The 19,371-nt window shown below is 38.9% G+C and overlaps 1 protein-coding gene and 1 long non-coding RNA gene across 13 annotated transcripts in view; one reads left to right on the top strand and one right to left on the bottom strand.

The window, feature by feature from the left end:
- The window catches only part of Dop1a (DOP1 leucine zipper like protein A), a 110,274-nt gene that overhangs the window by 4,913 nt on the left and 85,990 nt on the right, over positions 1-19,371 (bottom strand). For 7 of the 12 annotated variants that reach the window (XR_005284753.1, XR_005284751.1, XR_005284752.1 and 4 more), the window contains 13 exons: positions 18,991-19,057; positions 18,466-18,610; positions 18,233-18,312; positions 14,213-14,322; positions 13,790-13,939; positions 13,612-13,673; positions 12,029-12,181; positions 7,967-8,103; positions 7,386-7,441; positions 5,734-5,898; positions 4,068-4,197; positions 2,594-2,644; positions 689-1,029 (listed from right to left, as the gene is read on the bottom strand). Coding sequence is in view for 4 of the 12 variants with exons in the window: in XM_038323954.2 (XP_038179882.1) it covers positions 724-1,029; positions 2,594-2,644; positions 4,068-4,197; positions 5,734-5,898; positions 7,386-7,441; positions 7,967-8,103; positions 12,029-12,181; positions 13,612-13,673; positions 13,790-13,939; positions 14,213-14,322; positions 18,233-18,312; positions 18,466-18,610; positions 18,991-19,057 (1,612 nt within the window). In the remaining 8 variants the exon portion in view is untranslated. Of the gene's footprint in view, positions 1-414; positions 1,030-2,593; positions 2,645-4,067; positions 4,198-5,733; positions 5,981-7,385; positions 7,442-7,966; positions 8,104-12,028; positions 12,182-13,611; positions 13,674-13,789; positions 13,940-14,212; positions 14,323-18,232; positions 18,313-18,465; positions 18,611-18,990; positions 19,058-19,371 lie in introns of those variants that run through there. The other 5 variants (XM_038323953.1, XR_005284758.1, XR_005284757.1 and 2 more) reach the window with 5 other exon arrangements.
- Positions 62-7,205, top strand: LOC119810473. Its single transcript, XR_005284759.1, has 3 exons — positions 62-964; positions 3,031-3,195; positions 6,552-7,205. It is a non-coding gene; the product is annotated as an uncharacterized LOC119810473 (long non-coding RNA).

Below are 19,371 nucleotides of genomic sequence, written 5' to 3'. Positions count from 1 at the left end.
TTTAATCTGTAATAATAGTTTGAGTGTCATTAATTTTACAGTGTATGTAGGGTGTTGGGAAATTAAATTGTATTATTTAATAACTCCTCGCAATGCCTTTGTGATTACTTATCTAAATAAACCACTGATTCGGATGTGGAGAGTGGAGACTTCATATAAACCAGTGGCAGACGTTAACGTGATAAATGACTTGGCTTGTTTGCATAGCAGCATAGAACTGGCAGTTGGCCCATCTTTCTTTGCACTGACAGAGGCCACACTAGGATGTGTGGTCCAGACTTAAGTGCTCAGAGAAGGGATGTGGAGGGACAGTGCCACATGAAGTCTCTGACAGCAAAGTGACCATTCTGATACTAGGATGTTGGTAACCACAGAAGAAAAAAAAAACAATTTAAACGAGGCTTGAAACCAGCATTAAAAAAGAAAACATTGGTGTATATTTTGCAGGTTCAAGACAACCCAAGACAGTGAACAATGGACTATATATGCATATATAGACCTCTTGTAGGCACCATAATCAGTATGAGCCAACTATATTTAAACTTGATTCAGGCCACATTTAGACATAAGCTCTTATTTACAAATATTTAAATTAAATACAACCTGAAGAGTGTCTTATTACATACATATATATATATATATAAAAGAAAAACTATATAACTCAGAGTAGTGTGTTTTAAATAATTACATTTCCATTGCGTCTCTGGGGAACCACGGTGGTGGTCAAGATTTTATGACTCCTTCCAGAAAATCCTTTTCTATCATCTCTTCAATTTTTTGCCTGGCTTTGCTGGAAAATGCTTTGTGGTTCTCCAGTTTCATGTCCTTGTTGGGGAAGGAGTTTGAGTAGAGGACAGGGCTCCCTGAGTGTCCTCCGCACCGGCTTGTGACTTTGCTGTTGAAAACTTGGCTGAGGACATTGAAGAAGGGCAGAAGCTGCTCCATGCTGCGCATGGTGCAGAGGGTGAGTAACAAGTGCCCCGGCTCCCAGCCCAGTGTCCTCCCTGAGCTGTCTTCCTCTGGATTCTTCTGTAGAAACAAAAAGAGAGTCGTCATTAACAGGTGAAGTCTGTTATGTGAGAAATGGAGACCCATGATGTTTGTTCTGGACTTGATTAAACTCACACTGCCGCCGATGTTGCCATTAGCTAGTTTGGCGTCACTTAGCTCCCTTTCGGAGTAGTTTTCAACTGGACTGTGGTGGTGACTGTAGGTGGGATCTGTGACAAGGAATCATAGAAAAGCTGGGGATTTCCAGAATCAGAGCTTTTCATACACTTTATTGCTGATAAATCAATCAATTTATGGCCTAAATTTGCCTTAAGGTAGTTACAGGGTTCAAGAGCAAATACTTACTGTCAGTACACAGAGAAATGAGGGGTTGGGTTAGACACAGGAGGGAAGCTGGACCGTGAGCATAAGGACACAGGCCAGCCCAGTTCTGCCTTTTACTTACTGTGCTCTACCTGTGTAAGACACAGTTCTTGCTGATGACATGGCAAATTTTTCTTTTGCAGTCAGGAAGTCAAATGAGAATGTATGTAAACTGTTCACTAAACACCAACACCAGTAATTCCTATATATTAAGACATAGAGCTACTTATGCTGAATGCAGCAACACATAATAATCGTAGCAGCTTGGGAGGACTGAGTTCAAGATACAAGACTTTGTCTCAAAACTGCAATAAATGATATCTGTTTCTTGGCTACTTCACGAACCCAGCTACGAGTAGTCCACCACAGAAAGGGCTGAGGGATCGAAGGTGCTATCACTTGCAAAATCACATATATTACAGTGCAAGGAGAAAACAGTGGAAATAGGGAAACAGGAAGGACAATTAAGCATGTCATTCACAAATGGTGCTCTCCCTTCTAAATCTGGGTGTTACTAAGAAATTGATTTTATCTGGTATTTTGTTGTCAGTTTTCTAATGTGATCCCAAGTTATTTATTTATTATGTTAGGGATGAAACCCCTAGGCCTGGTGGCTATTAAGAGCATTGACCACTGAGCTACACCATCAGCACTGTTTGCTTTAAATCTGAAGGAAAACAGGTATGTTACAGTAGGAAATGCCATGTGTAAAAAGATTTAAAAATGGGATACAGTTGTCATCTAGCTTATTTATTAGCAATGATTTAGCCTCCAATCTATATTAAAGGACAAACAGGTACTTTCATATCACTAAATGCCATCAGACAGTCCTGGCTTACCATATAGCCCTCTAGTCCTCTAAAAAAATCAAACTGCAATTAAATGTCAAGCAAAGGGTGGATAAAGATAAATTTATCCTGTAGGGAAGTAAATGCTGCTTACATCTTCTATAGTTCATTTTGAAATATATGACAATATTTTTTAAATATTTCTATAGAGTTTTTTTCTTAAAAGAGGGATCCCTTGTGGGCCCCAAACACTTAACCATTTTTTTTCCATCTCAGGTACTTGTCCTCAATACTAAATAACCAAACAAACATCTCCAGAAAACCTTTTTCTCTTTGACCTCACAAATCTCCACATAGAGTGCAGCTTCCTTCCTGTTTACCTCTCTTGTAGCTTTTGCTGCCATATCACAAGCATCAATAGCCACCCTCACCTGATGCTTGGCCATCTCCATTCCCTCCAAAATCTTAAAGTCCTCCTCGTCCTGTGGAAGGAAAGAGAACTCACAGCCTTTGTTCCAGTGAGAAGTAGATCTGGCCGTGAAGGCCTCGTTTAAAGGATCTGGATGAGACAACATTTTTTTCCAGTGCAAACAGCTGTCTCATCTGTGTGTCAATTTCTGGGCAAAGGGGGATTCCATTATTACTCATATGCGGATGGCAAATGGCATGGGCCTGGAGTCCCATGAGTGTTCACTGCATCTGCACCCATGGTTTCCCGCTCACGTTCTGTGATAGAAAAGTGAAAGTTCTGTCCTTAAACCCTGGATTAGGCTTCGTCCACAACTTTGTCCTTTTATTAGGGTCCTAAGCAAGTTCCTCATTTCCTGTACGTAAAGCTTCTAATCAGTTTCTTCCCTTTGCTCTGTAGAGAATCAAATACAGCTTCACTGCTGAAAGACAGAATACGTGAGAGCACATGCAGACTCTTATGGACTGGGAAGATTCTGAACTAAGGAGATGACAGATGTAATGAGCAAAGGCCCAGTGATGAACACGTCATCTCGTTACCTTTCTGCTTCTGGCAGACTGGCAGGTCAGTCTGGTGCTTAGTCAGAAAGGATGTGGGGCATGCTCTAAAATCACAGCATTTATCTTCCTACACCTTATTTACAGGACAGGCTTCTGGTAATTCTCATTTTCTCCTTGATTTCCACCACATAAAATAAAAGGTTTTAAAAAAATGTTTCTTAGATATTTGTATTTTCCATCCCTTACCACCTCTCTCAGTCACATTTTACCAGACTTCTCAGCAGTGTTTCCACAGCTGCAGGGAGTGTTAGTGGGGTGGATACAAAACTGAGACATGGCATAACAAGAGATATAGAAAGAATATTACTAAAGGTTAATAACTTTTGGAAAAATCTTTTGACTCAGCTAAGAGTGCTGATACGTTAGGTCATCAGATTTATCTCTAGGTTATAATTTAGGAAAGTGAAAAATACCCACTTAGCCACAGTTTAGGATGTGTACTTTATGTCCCATGGGAAAGAATGGTTCTTTATTCTGACTGCAGTCTATCTAGCTAATTCAGTTTTGATGAGATATTTCTGTCAAGTTTATTAAAACTTAAAATGTATGATCTTTTCATCTTCTGACTCTTCTTTGTGAAACGAACCTGATAAATTTGTCCTACAAACCCCTTCAGTACTGTGCTCTCTATCAGAACATATCTCATCTTCATCATGGCGTCAACTTAACTACTCTGGACATATCCAACTCTCAGGTCTGTCATAGGAATGTTCAGGAACACTTTCAAGCCCTGGTTCCAATGTTTTCAAATGTTATGAAAGATTTCTTCTCTTATATGACTCATGAGTGTAGCATTTAATATAGCACAGTTAAAAAATACATAATGATACACAAAACACACAATAACATACTAAGAACCCTCTGAAACTTTAGTACCTTTGCCCTTTTCCGAAGAAGTTTTGCTAGTCGAACCACGTATGGCTTAAATTCTCGCTGATGTATGCCCTGCCGTCTGACCTCCAAGCCTGAATCATCTGAAGCTTCGGGTATAAAGGCCCATCGGTACCTAGCAATGGAAGGACACTGATGTTAGTATGACAAACTCTGCTATTGGAGATAAGCCACATGATTCAGTACAAAGAACATGGCCCTAACATATGAGAACTCAAGTGACAGCTAAGTCAAACTGGGAGCATTGTCATTAATCTGGAGTTTGTGTTACCAATAATGCTAATAGTTTACCATTTCAAGCTGGGTGGTGGTGGCTCACCCTCTAAATTCCAGCACTTGGGAGGCAGAGGCAGGTGGGTCTCTGAGTTAGAGGCTAACCTGGTTTACAGAGTGAGTTCCTGGCTTATACAGAGAAACTGTCTCTGTCTCAAGAAAACTAAAGGGAAAAAGAAGCACCACCACGTCTACAACTTGTAGAGTGCCTGCAACTGTTTATGCATGAGCAAAGTCAGTACTGAAAAATGTTTTTTCCATACCTGATAGACAAAGTATTTTTCAGATTGTTTGCTTCAGTAACTGCCTCAAGCTTGCATACCTCCTACCTCAGCCTCCTACTAACTGGTAGGCAGAAAGCCCAAAAGGAAACTGCTTTTGTATAGTTGTTTGTACTTGAACAAAGTCCAACGTGATTACTGCAACATGTAAAGTATATCAAAAGGAGATCTTTCCATTATAGGAACCATCAATATTGCTAGACTCTTGTACTCTGTCCTTCTATAGTGTTTGTGCATAGAAAAGCACATATTCATGTACTTAGTCTTCTCCTTAAAAAAAAAAAAATAGTAACTACCAAAGTCACGTAAGGGCTGTGTGTAGATTCAACAGCTTATGGGGAAGAGTGCTTGCCTGGCATGAGGAGCCTGAACTCCATTCCCAGCACTAAGACAACCCCACTAAAAAGAAAAGCAGACACAATTGCTATTTAACCTATCTTGGAGCCTTTAAAAATTTTGACCTTTTTTAAAGATTATGCATTCTTTCTTGTCCACACTACAAAGCCAAAATAAACTTCGTAAAATGTGAGCCTAAAAATACCACTTAATCCATGAAATGCTTCAGTGGCTTCCCATTATCTTAGGTCACATCGATGCTCTTACAGTGCTTTTACATAGTCGAATTTCTTTCTAGCCTCTTCTCTCAACACCTCAGACAGGCCAGCTCTGGTTCTGTTGTTGTCATAGTGAGCCTCTACCCCTAAACTGCCTCCATTTTAAACTCCTTTCTGGGCCTGCTTGACCCTCAAAACTGGCAGCAGTCTGCTGTATGGCACACAGCAACTTGTGCATATGCCATCATCATAATACTCTAAGTGCTGAGCTCTGTCCCTTCCACTAAACTTGCAGCTTCTGGGTCTGTACTCCACCACTTCACATCCAGGGCATTCTAGTTTTGAAGTGAGTAGTCCGGAAATATATCCACAGCAACCATTTACTGCTAGTAAACTGTGCTACCCCACTCCTTCCAATACAGTAGGGTTTTAGCGAAAATTATGACTGCTTCAATCTTCACAAAGAACTTTAGTGTTGGACATTAGTGACCAAAGCAAATGTATCTCCAGAAATACCCACTTAATATTCTTGCTTTTACTTACATCTGAAACTGAGGAAGATTTTCAGAGGGCAATGCCAGAGCCAAATCCAAAAACTTGCAAGCAGAGAGATAGAGGTTTAACCACCTCTGGCTGTTATAGGAGGTGGAGAAGCCATTACCTCCAGTATAGGTTGTCTCCAGACCAGCCGCAGACGGCCCTGATGTCCTGCAAGTAGACAGTGCTGTCAGCAGCAGAGCCTTTGGCTCACAGGACTCCTAAAGCACCAGGCTTGTCTCTCACGGCCACACTGATAAACGGGGAATACAGTGATCATGACTAAATTGTTATTTGAAAATTTTACTTTTGTTCTTTAAATGTCATGAATATAAACATGGTACATAACTTCTATTACAGTCAAGAAAAACAAAAGTGAAAAGTGGATGGTCACTAAATCTTACTACTTAACTGCTTTCTATAATGAGTGGGGGGGGCTTTCTGTAATAATAAACATAGCTATCGTTAGAGAATTAATAAAAATGTAGCACCAAAGAGTTAAGAATATTCAAGACACAAGGTCTTTTGTGTGTGCCTGCATGTTCATGTCCATATATACATATATATGCACAGGAAGGCCAGAGGTCAACTTTGGGTGTCATTTTGCTAGCACTGTATATCATGTTGTATGAGACAGGGTTTCTCATTCGTCTGTAGCTTACCAAGTAGGCTAGCTTGGCTGGACAGTAAGTCCCAGTGATTAGTGTTGTCCATTTCCCCAAAGTGGATTTTCAAGTACATGTACCGCTCCCACCTTCTTGTGTTCTTACTTTCTGCCTATATGCATGTGTATACACCACCATATGCATGTCTGGTATTTGCAGGAGTCAAAAGAGGTTACTGGATCCCCCGGAACTGGAGTTACAGATGGTTGTGAGCTGCCATGTGGGTGCTGGCAACTGAACCAACCTGGTCTTCTATGGGAGCAGCATGAGTTCTTAACTGCTCAGTCATCTCTCCAGCTTCCACACCTCAACTTCTTACATGTGTACTCACATGGTAAGCATTACACCCTCAGCTACCTACCAAGATGGAGACATGATTCTTAAAGTAAAACTGTATAAGATTGAACAATAATTCTTACAGAATTAAAAATGTGTTTATACATATTAGTAAGCTGCTTCTAAAAATAATAAAACTACTGTATAATTGATGGGAACATTTTGGGAGATCTAGATGTATGGAATACCTTGGTCACAGGTTACCTGCCATACTGGTTTTATTATCTATTCCAAGTCTCAGGGACTAGATCTGAACTAGCAAAACTAGTATGATGCATTTAGTTGAGACAATAGTAAATTGTATTAGGCAGAATCTATGTGTAGAAGCTGAAGGCCATGAATGCTGATAATTTATTCTATCATGTCCCCTGACTAAATAAAATTATATTCAATAAATAATAGGAGTATTTTTAATAGATTTTTTAATTTATGTGTATGGGACTTTTGATTGAATTTCTGTCTGTGTACCATGTGTCAGGGCCTCTGGAACTGGAGGTACAGACAGTTGTGAGCCACCATGTGGGTGATGTGAATTGAATCCAGGTCCACATGCTCTTCACCAATGAGCCATCTCTCCAGTTCCAAATAATGGCAGTGTTTAGAGGTGGGGTAACTGAACTCCCCTGAGGAACATACGGACACAGAAGCACACATTACCGTGAAATATCTTCATCAGCAGTGAGCTCTTGCTCCATCAGTAGGAATACTTGCACCTGCAGATCACAAAGGAAACGTTCACTTTCATGTGGAAATGGAGTTTTTCAACATTATATCTGGTGGAAGTGGGGCCTGGGAGGGTTTATTTTAGGAAGTATTTAACAAAATCTTTGAAGTGATTTTAACTGGGATGATGGCTGTGCTGGAAGGGTGAGTACATGTCTTGCATCAGTCCCTAATCATCCAGTTCAGCTGTATCTCACTAGAAGTACCATTGCAGGGGGGAGACTAGACCTGCTGGCTATGACAAAGCCAACAATGTGTCAAGGAGACTGAACATTAAACCAGGTAAGTCGAGGCTCAAAGGCAGCTGGTGTCTGTACTGCACAATTTGAGGCTTAAGCTCCTTAATAGTAAAACTTTTACTTAATAGTAAAAGCTACTTTTACTATTTTCAACTTTAAGAACTGATAAAATTGAGTTTAGTCCTTAAAATTAGTTTTCACCTAAAAAACATGGAGAAATTAACCACTCTGTTTTACAGTTTATATTGGTAAATTTATAAATTAAAATTAACTCACAAGTTCCGTGATCATGGTAGGCCAGAGAGAGGTAAGGTGTTGTGGAGACATTCTTAAAAGTAATACTCTGAAGAACAGGAACACTTGAGAGTGAAGAGTTGGCACCTGGGGCAGACGGAGACTCTCAACCAATCTCTCTGAAAGAAAGGCAGCATATTTTCAATGCCCAAGTAACTCCAATTATTATAAAAATGTCTATTCTAGACAGAAAAAAAAATCTTTTGCAGGGTGCTACTTTCATTAGAGGCTAAAAAGTGACATGAAAGTAGAAAAATACAACATCTGAGTAAACTGGGGGCGTGGAGATCATGGGAGAGGGAAGAAGGGAGGGGAGCAGAGAAAAACGTAGCACAGTAAAAATTAAAAAAAATAAAAAATCAAGTATTTTCTTATTAGATGTGGATTCTAACCATAGCAACTAAAAGTTTCGAATTCTCTATGGACAGAATAAGAAAGTGGTACTGGTCCATGAACTACATGTTGAGTAAAGATTAATATAGACATGAAGGAGCCAGACAAGACATCCCAGCACTTTAGAGGTGTATACAGAAGCCATCCTGGACTATTTAATGAGGTTTGATCTCAAGCCAAATCCAACGCCATACCAACCAACCAAGGATTCACAGAGGAGTTTAACTGTTTTATATTTGAAATTAGGTATACAAGGCTAAGGGACAGAATTGCTTTTATGTGAACTCTTGAGGTTAGAGGCTGCATAGCACTCCCTGAGTTGGGCAGCCAATAATTTGGTTATGGGTAAAACTTGGGAAGGTAAATATTTTTATTAAAACAGACACTTATTAGTAGTTGTATTAGGGTTTTTATTTCCTTTGCAAAATGTTTCTGCCAAAACTTGTCCATGAACTTATAGAATGCCTTATTTACTGTTGGCATAAAAATAGAGAAGTCGACCAATGGAATCGAATAGAAGACCCAGATCTTAACCCACAAACCTATGAACACCTGATTTTTGATAAAGGAGCTAAAAGCACACAATGGAAGAAAGAAAGCATCTTCAACAAATGGTGCTGGCATAACTGGATGTCAACCTGTAGAAGAATGAAAGTAGATCCGTGTCTATCACCATGTACAAAACTCAAGTCCAAATGGATTAAAGACCTCAATATCAATCTGAACACACTGAACCTGTTAGAGAAACTGGGAAGTACTCTACAACATTTGGGCACAGGAGACCGCTTCCTACGTATAGCCCCAGCAGCACAGACATTAAGGGCAACATTGAATAAATGGGACCTCCTGAAGCTGAGCAGCTTCTGTAAAGCAAAGGACACTGTCACTAAGACAAAAAGGCAGCCTACTGACTGGGAAAAGATCTTCACCAACCCCACAACAGACAAAGGACTGATCTCCAAAATATATAAGGAACTCAAGAGACTGTTTGAATTTTCTACACAGAATTGCTTCTGACCAATGAGCTCATGCCACAGTCAAAGAAGTGAGGCAGTGGGGCTCACATTAATGAACTGGGAGAATGGTAGAATGATCATTTGAAGATATAGTTACAGTGCTAACTAGGAGTCAGGCTGGAGAACGAGGCAGGTTTCTCCTTTATATGCTCTGAATCATACATGGTACTGTTTTCTCCATAGCCAGGATTCATGAGTCTAGGAGTCAAGGGTACTCAGAGTCATGCTCACTAGCAAAAATTTTGCTTCTTCTTCCCACTCCTGGTCTTATGCTGTTGGCCCAGAAGTATTGTTTCCTAAGGGGAAGTGTTTCTAAGTGAAGGTACAACCATAGCATTGAATGGGACACTAAGAAGGGAGTACTAAGAATGGAACACTTGCCCATGGTTCCGTTCTCATGGTGCTGAGTCAACAGGCTAAGAATTACATTTTTAGCAGGAATGGCTGATCTAGACTATTAAAGAGAAATTGGACTTCTCTAAAATTGAGGTAAGAAAGAACATTTCTGGAGTGTAAGCAATCTAGTATTGTGTCTCATAATCTTACCAGGCCCCAGTATTACAGTCAATGGAAACCACAACAACCCAATCTAGGCAGAGTGATAAATATGCAAGACTGAAGCTGTGGGTAGAGAACCAAGGTCTAATGAGCTTGTAGGAGGTGAAGAAATACAGAATAAGAAGAAAGTAGTTATAAGCTCAAGTTTGGCCACAAACCTAGTTTTAAAAAGATGGTAATTGGGTAATTGTTATGGGTGTTTTTTTCTTACTTTGTTAGGAATGCTTATTTATGTGCACACACACACACAGAGAGAGAGAGAGAGAGAGAGAGAGAGAGAGAGAGAGAGAGAGGAGAGAGAGAACAAGATTTTTTCCCCAGTCTTTCACATTGTAATATAACAATGATTGAGTCAGTACTTAAGAGCTGTGAAAATTCTATTGTCATTTTAAGTTCTGGGATGTCAAATGATCAAGCATCCCTCAAGGGATATTCCCACCTATACTATGGCAAGAATCTGGGTGTTTTCAGCTGTTTGTGGAAGAGTTATTAGGAGAATTGCCTTCATAATTCATATTGTTTTGAAATTTAAGCTCATCAGGAGATGTGGTTGGTTACTGACAGGAGAGGGACTGATGATGGTTAATTTTGACTGTCATCTTGAATGGAGTACAGGATGCCTAGAGCTGTGTGTCTGTGCAAGTGTAACAAAAATTATATGGGCACGTTCTGTTTGCGTTTGTTGAAAGTGGACTTTGAGGTCAAGGAAGGCCCTTTACCCAAACTCCAGCATGTATATTTCAAGTTTCCTTCAAAATTCTCTGTCCTGGGGCAGACTGAGTGCCCAACTATACAATACAGAGAGAGAACAGCAGACAGCAAGGGGTGTTAAATAGCAATGTGTCCTTGGGCACAGCTAGAAGGCAGACTATTTCTAATAGGAGTTACTTTGTTTATCCCCTTGTGTATAATGCCTGTGTTGGGAATGAGAAACTGGAAGCTCAGACATGAAGTTAGTTCTTGGACCAAGATTTCTTGTGTGGGAACTGCAGCATGGCTTCCCCAGTCATTCCTAATGGATGCTGCAATTGCCTGATTTGATGATGTTCCTGTTGCTTGTTCACCCAGGTGAGCTATCCAGTGGCTCTACCAGATGTTGCCAAGGGTCCACTTTTACACTATTTTGCTGTGGTTGTCTGCTGTGTTTATCTACAGCTTGCCATTTGTTCTTTTACTTTCCCTTGCTAGATATCTAATAAACTCACTCATTTGAAAACCAAAGTACAGCTATTGTGGATCCAGAAAGAAGAGTGGACTATAGAAAAGAATGACAAGCGGGTCAGTGACTAGGAGGGAAAGATCTGTCCTCGTTTTTTTTTTTTCCCCAATGAAAAATCAGTGTGTGTTGTGTCTGCCTTCCTTTTTTCTGTCATCAAGCACATTCTATTACTGCTGTTGTAATTTTCTAACATTAGAATCTGACTTCTTTGGCCCTTCAATGTAGACTCAATACCAAGGCACTCTCCAGGGAACTTGAGAGACCTACAATTATATTGTAATTGTGGTGGCATCCATCTTCTAAGAAAGAGCTTCTCTGTGTTCCCTGTTTCTCTAGTGTGCAGATGACCATTGTTCGACTACTCAGCCCCTACTGTGTAAGCCAATCTAATACATTCTTCTTCTAGAGAACCCTGTCTACTATACACAGTTCCAAATAAGACATGCAAATATTACTGCAGGCCACAAATTCCTGGCTCTCCTTTATTTTGTCCTCGTGTTAAGGATATATTTCCTAGCCTGTTGTTCACAACTAAAACATAGGAATAAACGTTCCTAGAGTGAAACAGTGACTATCTGACTTTGTATATGAATTCCTCTGATATTTGAACCAAACAATAAATCATAGATAATGTTTAGTGTCTTTCAAATTCAGTGTTGATTTCTTTTACATAATGAAGCTAAAAAGATTTGTTATGTAATACTGTCCATCAACCCACACCTGTGGTTTATCTCAGCCCACAAGTGTGGTTGAGATAGAAACAATAGAACAGCAAAACAAAGCCCCCCTAGCCCAAGTAAATGCACTCCTGAGTCCCTGTAATTCAAACAGAGAAGACAAAATGCTTTAATTACTTACCTTGTATGTCTGGAAGGTACTTCTGGTACTGGTCAATTTCACTGCTAAAAATAGCAAAGGCCAATCTTTTAAGAAGCATGGCTCTCTGTTCTAGCTCCACATCTCGATTTGCAAAAAGATTGAGAGAACTGCTTTGGGCCACAGCTACTCGAGCTATAAAAAGGAATGAAAGCAGAAGGCCATCATCATCTGAAAATGACCATTCCTTATTTAAAATGAGTGAATACCTCATGACATACACACTGAGAGCAATACTGCAGAGGACCTGGACCTTTATCTGATGCAGAAAAGCTGGCAGACAGTTTGTGCATACACATGCCTGAAGGTCCAATGGCAGGATTTGGATGTAGACAGACAACACTTAGAACTGTGGGTTTTAGAAGGAAATGTCTAATAATACCATTTTATAAATCCCATCTGCATAAGTATTTTGTTAAATCTTTTGTATTATTTTAAAAAATAATTTCTGGAGAAACCAAGCTCTTCTTCTGAGTCCCTGTTCTATTAGTTCCTTGCTCCTGACTTCCTCCACTATAGCCATATTGTCTTGCTGGTTATGACATAAACTCACCAAGTTTGTTCCCACCCCAAAATGTTCCTTTCGCTGGGAATTCCATTTCTAGGAAGGGTTGGCTCCCTGAGTTTCACATCAAATATGATGTGAATCAAGATAAAGTAAAATACATAACTCTTGGCTGTCATTTAGAATTTGTCACATATTGCTCCATTTTATTTCTTTTACAACCCACTTCCTAATTGTGTCACCCTTTTCCCAGATAAACTAGTTGGGATACACAACTGTACAAAGCGTTACAGACTCAAAATTCCAGCGATTACAGTTCAGTTTAGTAACACTCTCTCCCCCTCCCCCCCATTCTCTGTCCTGGAGATCCACAGCCGCAGAGATTCAGAGTAGATCATCACAGAGTTTAGACCCCATTGGCTACCTTCTTCTGTCTCACCCACTTTCAGTCTTCTTATCTAGTCAGTAGTAATCAAGTCCCTATCACACCAGTAACCAGGCTGTGTGATGGGAGAATAAAGGATAATTTTACTTGCCACTAAGTTATCCTTGGTAATGTTATTGTCAGCACACATTCACTGTATAAAATGAGAGCTCTCACCAGGTACTTCCATACAGTTACATCACATATTTTACTCTTGCTCATACTGCATTACTCTCTCTAATCCCCACCATTCACCAGTTCTCTTCATTTTTCTACACAGCCCCCATTCTACTATTGTATCTTGGATTTTGTTTGTCTTTACCATTGTCTTGCTATATACATATATGCTAGGCTGGTCTGGAGTTTGTGAGCCTCCCTGTCTTTGTCTCTTAGGGCTGGAGGTATAGCTGTTCATTCCCACACTGTTCCCTGTCTCTTGTAACTTGTTTTTTTAAAATCTATATTCTCCATGTAAGGGGAAACGTGGGGTGTTTGTCTTTCTCAGTCTATTATAGTCCCATAGAACACTACATTTAACTTGGCAAAGAGCTAATTCTATAGTTTTCAAAAGAGAATAGTGCACACTAATAACGAATCAGGTACAAGAAAAATATTGCCTGGGCTGTCACAACTCACTCATCAAATCTCTGAATGTTGTCTTATCATGTGTCATCAGGTTGTCCATAATTGCTCTCCAACTGAAAGACACAGGGTTATCATAAGTTATTAAGATTTTACTCTTGTTAAAGCCTATCTGCTAGACAGTGACTGCTGTCAAGCAACTATGAGTGAAAGTGAGAAGAGGACTACTTACTGATTAACACAGGACGCATCCATCTGAAAGAAACTGGGATCCATGAAAAGGTCAAAGGCTTCTTTTTTCCATGCTCTCCGTGTATACTGATACCCACTAAGACTGCTGAGCAGTTGGACACAGGCTCGGTAACTAGGGGCATTATGTGCACTGTACAGAAAAAAAACACATTAAACCACATGATGCTTTCACTTCAGTCATCATCTTGAATTATGTGTGTTCTCATTGTCTCAGATACCAAAATAGAAAGAAGAATCAGAAGGGACCATAAGAAAAATGAGATGCAAATTTAAAATTTAGCTATTATAAATGAATCAGGGTAAGAATAACATCCTTTTGTAGTTGAGGCCACAAATAACAATAAGGGGACAGACTTTGTAGCAGAGTGTGAATTAGCTGAAATCTACTGGAATCATACGGTACCTGTGATTTCGGAGGTAGGGTACAACATAATGCATAATGTTTACAAGTAAAGGGATAACACGCTCTTTTTCATCACTGTAGAAGACCATATCTAGAAGATGAGCCAATACCTACAAAACAGAGAGGAAACAAATTTATCTACATGCTGAAACAGGTCAAAGGTAGGTACTGAGTTCCAACTTGGAAGAAAACCAAAGCTACTTAAAAGGAAGAAAATCTACACTGAGGGAGAGAGGTATAAAAATAGTTCAGGACCTTCAATGTGATAGTGAATGGGAACCTCAGCATTCTCTTCCCCAGACTTAAAAAGAAGCTTAAGAAAATTCCAAAGCTAATCAGGCTGGACTTTGTAAATCCTAGTTCAGTCAACCAATAGTCATACAGTTATTTTTTTTCTAACCTCTGTTAAGACTCAGCATTCATATCTGTATAGTCCTATAATGGGTTTGTTTGCTATACATGCTTTATAGTTAACCACCTCCACCCTTCCACACCACAATCAGATACGAAACATTTATATTTCTTAACATATACACTTTAAAAGTGTGGGTGGGGAGATAGAATCTTGAGCCAAATCTGAATGACCAAGGGCCAGAAACATGGATGCTGGGGGGTCCTGAATTGCATGTTCTGTTGTGGGCATTCTCATGAACTATTATAGTTATATCACAAAAAGCCATAAATCAAAGGCACTTATCATATACTTTGCTGGGAGAAAGTAGGTAGGCAGGTTACACAGCAAAGTGTGGAAAACTCTTTTAGAATTCTGAGATGTTATCTGAAGACATTATTAGCTTTGGGGTTGTTGGATGCTAGACTGTAATTCATTCCAAAAAGTTTTATGTGGAAGTTAAAAGGATGTTAGATTAGACACAGAGATAGGCGATGAGTAGCTAATACAGGGTCTGACGACAGCTCAGACCAATATGGTCCTGGAGCTGCAACATTTCTACGCTTCACGGCGAGGACGTTCTAATCATTCTACCAGCCCTGTAGAATCCTCAAGGTGTATTCACCCTGCCAAACTTCAGTTCACAGTTCATTTTGGTTCTGACAACTTTTGAACCTCTACCCCTATTTAATTCCATTTTCTCTTTTTTAATTTAGTATATATTACATGTAAGAAATAATGGGTTTCATTACAGCACTTTGACATATGCATACAATGTACTTTGATCATATTTACCCTGTTACCTTTATCCTGGATCCCATTTTCCTCTTCCACATTTTTTAAATTTATTGTTACATTTTTTAGCCCTAAACTCCCATGAGACAAAGTATGTGGCATCTGTCTTTGTGACAATGGCTTAGTAGACTCAATACAATAATCTCTAGTGCCAACCATTTTTTTAAACAAATGACATTATTTTCATTATGTCTGAAAAAGACTCCACTATGTGTATGAACAACATTTCCTTTATTCATTCATCTACTGATGGGCACTAAGGCTAATTCTATAGTTTGGCTATGGTGAATGTGTATAATTGTCATGAGGGTGTCTCTGCAGTGACTTTTATTCTGTTGCGTATACCTCAATGTGGTATAGGGGAATCAAACATGGAATTTACCTGAAGAACTTCCAGCTAACAGAGATACCTGCACAACTGACAATAGCAAAGTTATGGAACTAGGTATCTAATATGAAGAAACAAAAATTGAAAATGTGGCATCTATGTACACTAGACTGTTTTACAGCCATTAAAAAGCAATGAAGTTATGTATTTTCAGGACAACAGTTCCAACTAGAGATAATCATATTAAGCATTTAAGCCACTATTAGACAAATTATATCTGTAGTCCTTGGCTTTATTAAATACATTAAAATCATGAATGTATGACAAGAAACTAGAAGCAAAATTTCCTCAAAAAAGAAAGGTGCTATGGGAGGGGGAAATGGGATAGTGGAGAGGGACAGTCTCAAAGCACAACATATACTCATCTAAAAATGTCCTTATTTAACACAGTACAATGTACAATTGAGTACACACAATGAAGAAAAAATCTAAAAACTGCTTTAAAAATACAGACACCACAAACAGGCATACCAAAGGTATCAAGGACCTCTGCAACAAAACCTATGAGGCTTCGAAGAAAGGAATTAAATGAGACGACAGAATGGAGAGATGGCCTGTGTTCATGGGCTGGCAGAGTAATACTGTAAAGATGCTCACAAACACGCACAGCTCTACAGATTCAATGCAGTCTCTATCAAAATATCAATGTCATTTTTCACAGAAAAAAAAAAACAAAAAAGTCCTAAGATTCAAAGTAAAACATAGAAGATCCAGAATACTGAACAAAAATAGGAAAGCTGCAGGTATCACAATACTTGACTTCAAGCAGTATTGCAGTCATTCTAACAAAAATGTATGTTAATGGCACAAGAACAGACACACAGGCCAACGGAATAGAAAACTAATAAACAAGCCCAGACATCAAAAATATTCTGATTCTTGAAAAAGGTACCCAAAGGTAAAAAAAAAAAAAAAAAAAAAAAAAAAAAAAAAAAGGACTTTCTTTTTAGCAAGTAGAACTGGGAAAATCCCATACCCAAACATAGGTGTCACAGAAGACTGAAACCAGATCAATTAAAAATGGGAAGATCTTAGTGTTAGAAGTTGAAATGCTAAAACTGCTAGAAGAAAACAGAGAATACACATTAAGAACTAGACACAGTAACTGCCTTCTGAATAGGACTTCAATAGCTTAGCAAATAACTGCAAGAATCAGTAAATATGATTTTGTAGCAAATTAAAAAGCTTCTGCACAGCCAAAGAAACAATTGCCAGAGCAAAAGGTCAGCATACAGAAAGGTCTCTAAAAACTATTCATGGACAAATGAACACATATAAATGGCCTATAGATACACGGAAAAGTGCCCAGCACATCTATCCATTGGAAAAATTCAAATCAGACTGAGCATGGTGGTGTACGCCTTTAATCCCAGCATTTCAGAAGCAGAGACAGACAGATCTCTGAATTCAAGGATAGCCTGGTCTACATAGTGAATTAGACCCTGTTTGAAAAAAAATACAAACAAAATCCAAAATTAAAACAAAAGAAAATGTAAATAAAAAGTATCCCAAGATTCCACTTTACCCCAGTCCAAATGACTACTTTCAAGAAATTAAAAACCAAATGCCTGCAAGGATTTAGGGCTGTGATGTGATAGGCATTTAATAGAGCAGAAAATCTTTAAAAAATGTCCAGAACATAAACTAATTAGCCACTATGGAAATTGGTTTGGAGGTTCTCAAAAAGTTAAAAATATCTGGGACGAGAGCGCAGTATCTTAGGATCACTATATAGTCAAAGTCAAACCCTGTTATCTGGAGCTGGAGACTCAATAGGTCAAGTGCCTGCTGCACAAGTGAGGACCTGAGTTTGGACTGTCAGCTCCCCCACACAAGGTGGGAATGGTGGAGTCTATCTGTAACCCCAATACTAGCAGGGCAGAGACCGATGAATCCTCATGTGTCAGTGAAGAGGCTGTTTGAAACATAAAAGCTGGAGAATGATAGAGGAGACAGCTGACAACCTCTGGCTTCCACATGCACAGGTGTATGTGCATATGTGTGCACGCACACACAAATACACATGCATTTCCCCACATTGTCCTATACCTGGTAATTATATATACCAGTGATTTCTAGAAGCACAAAATTATTTCTTTTTTTTTTTTTTTTTTTTTTTTTGGTTTTTCGAGACAGGGTTTCTCTGCAGCTTTTTTAGAGCCTGTCCTGGACCTAGCTCTTGTAGACCAGGCTGGCCTCGAACTCACAGAGATCCGCCTGCCTCTGCCTCCCAAGTGCTGGGATTAAAGACAAAATTATTTCTGAAATTAAAAACTTCTCTATGAGAATTTCTTCTTTCCTTCCTTATTTTTGTTTTTTAGAAACAGGATTTCTCTGTGTTGCCATGGCTGTCCTGGAACTCAGTCTATAGATCAGAATTTCTCAGTGATATGTACTATTTAACTGTTCGTTTCAGTGTGCATGTAAAAACACTTATAATGTTTACCTCGGAAAGCAATGTCAGTGCATGGACACTATATACAGAGGGAGTTATGTTTGAGGTTTCCATTGCAGGTGATAGCATATCTAAATAAGAGAAGAGACGGGTAAAGATAATGATTAGTATTTTCTCACTGATAAAAGCTATTTAATAATGAAAAAAAAGGATGAGCTTACCGGCTAAATAAAACACTGCTTAATAAATATATGCTAAGAGAATAAGAGAAAGGAGCACAATACCTTCAACATCAGACTCCAAATTGGTACCATCCACCATTATTTTAGGAGAAGCCTTGACTTCTAGGTTTCGTCGGAGCCACGTTGTCTGCTCTAGAGAGGAACCAGCAATTGCACCAATAGCATCCACAATTTTGTGAGTCACGTCCTAGAGAAACAAGGAAGAATCGTTTGTGCACACACACATGCAAATGAGCCATGGACTTTTGAAGTGTTTTATGTTCTGACAAGAGATATTTTATAATACATATTCTTCCCCACTCCCTCACCCTGTCTAGAAATGATCTTGTGTAGCTCAGGCTGGCCTCAAACTCATGTATGTTGCAGATACTGGCCTTGGAATCCTGATCCTCCCATCTCTATTTTCCCAAGATTATAGACATTCAGCCACCACCTTGGTACCATTTTTATATAATAGACTATCTTGATTTTTATAGAATAGTTAGAAGGAACATTATAAATTATCTTCTATGATATCTCCTAATTTTTTTTAATTTAGATAGCAACCTTGAATTCAGACTGCCTTACCTGAAGGTCTCTTTGGTCTTTTTTATTTTCCAAACTAGGATTTTTCATAATAAACTCATTCAGAACCCTGTTGGGCAATTTTTAAAAAGAAAAAAAGTTATCAGTCCAAAGAAAATGAAAGTCATGCCATGTAATTTCTTGTAGTACATGTTTTCTAGTCCTTAACATTTATGTATGAAAAGACACAATGATACTAAGAGCAGCATTATTTGTTAAGAATCTTCAAATGGAAGGAATCCATATGTCTTGCAATAACAGCATGAGAATCTGTGCCTAAGATACTAAACAGTAATAATAATGAATCTTACTTGCTATTTTCTGTTCTTCAGCTCACATCCCAAGTATCTCCCAAGTCTATTGCTATAAATGATTCTCCTCATG

This window comes from Arvicola amphibius, chromosome 3, assembly GCF_903992535.2.
Source record: "Arvicola amphibius chromosome 3, mArvAmp1.2, whole genome shotgun sequence".
Lineage (NCBI taxonomy): Eukaryota > Metazoa > Chordata > Mammalia > Rodentia > Cricetidae > Arvicola > Arvicola amphibius.
This window is presented reverse-complemented; position numbering and strand designations above follow the sequence as displayed.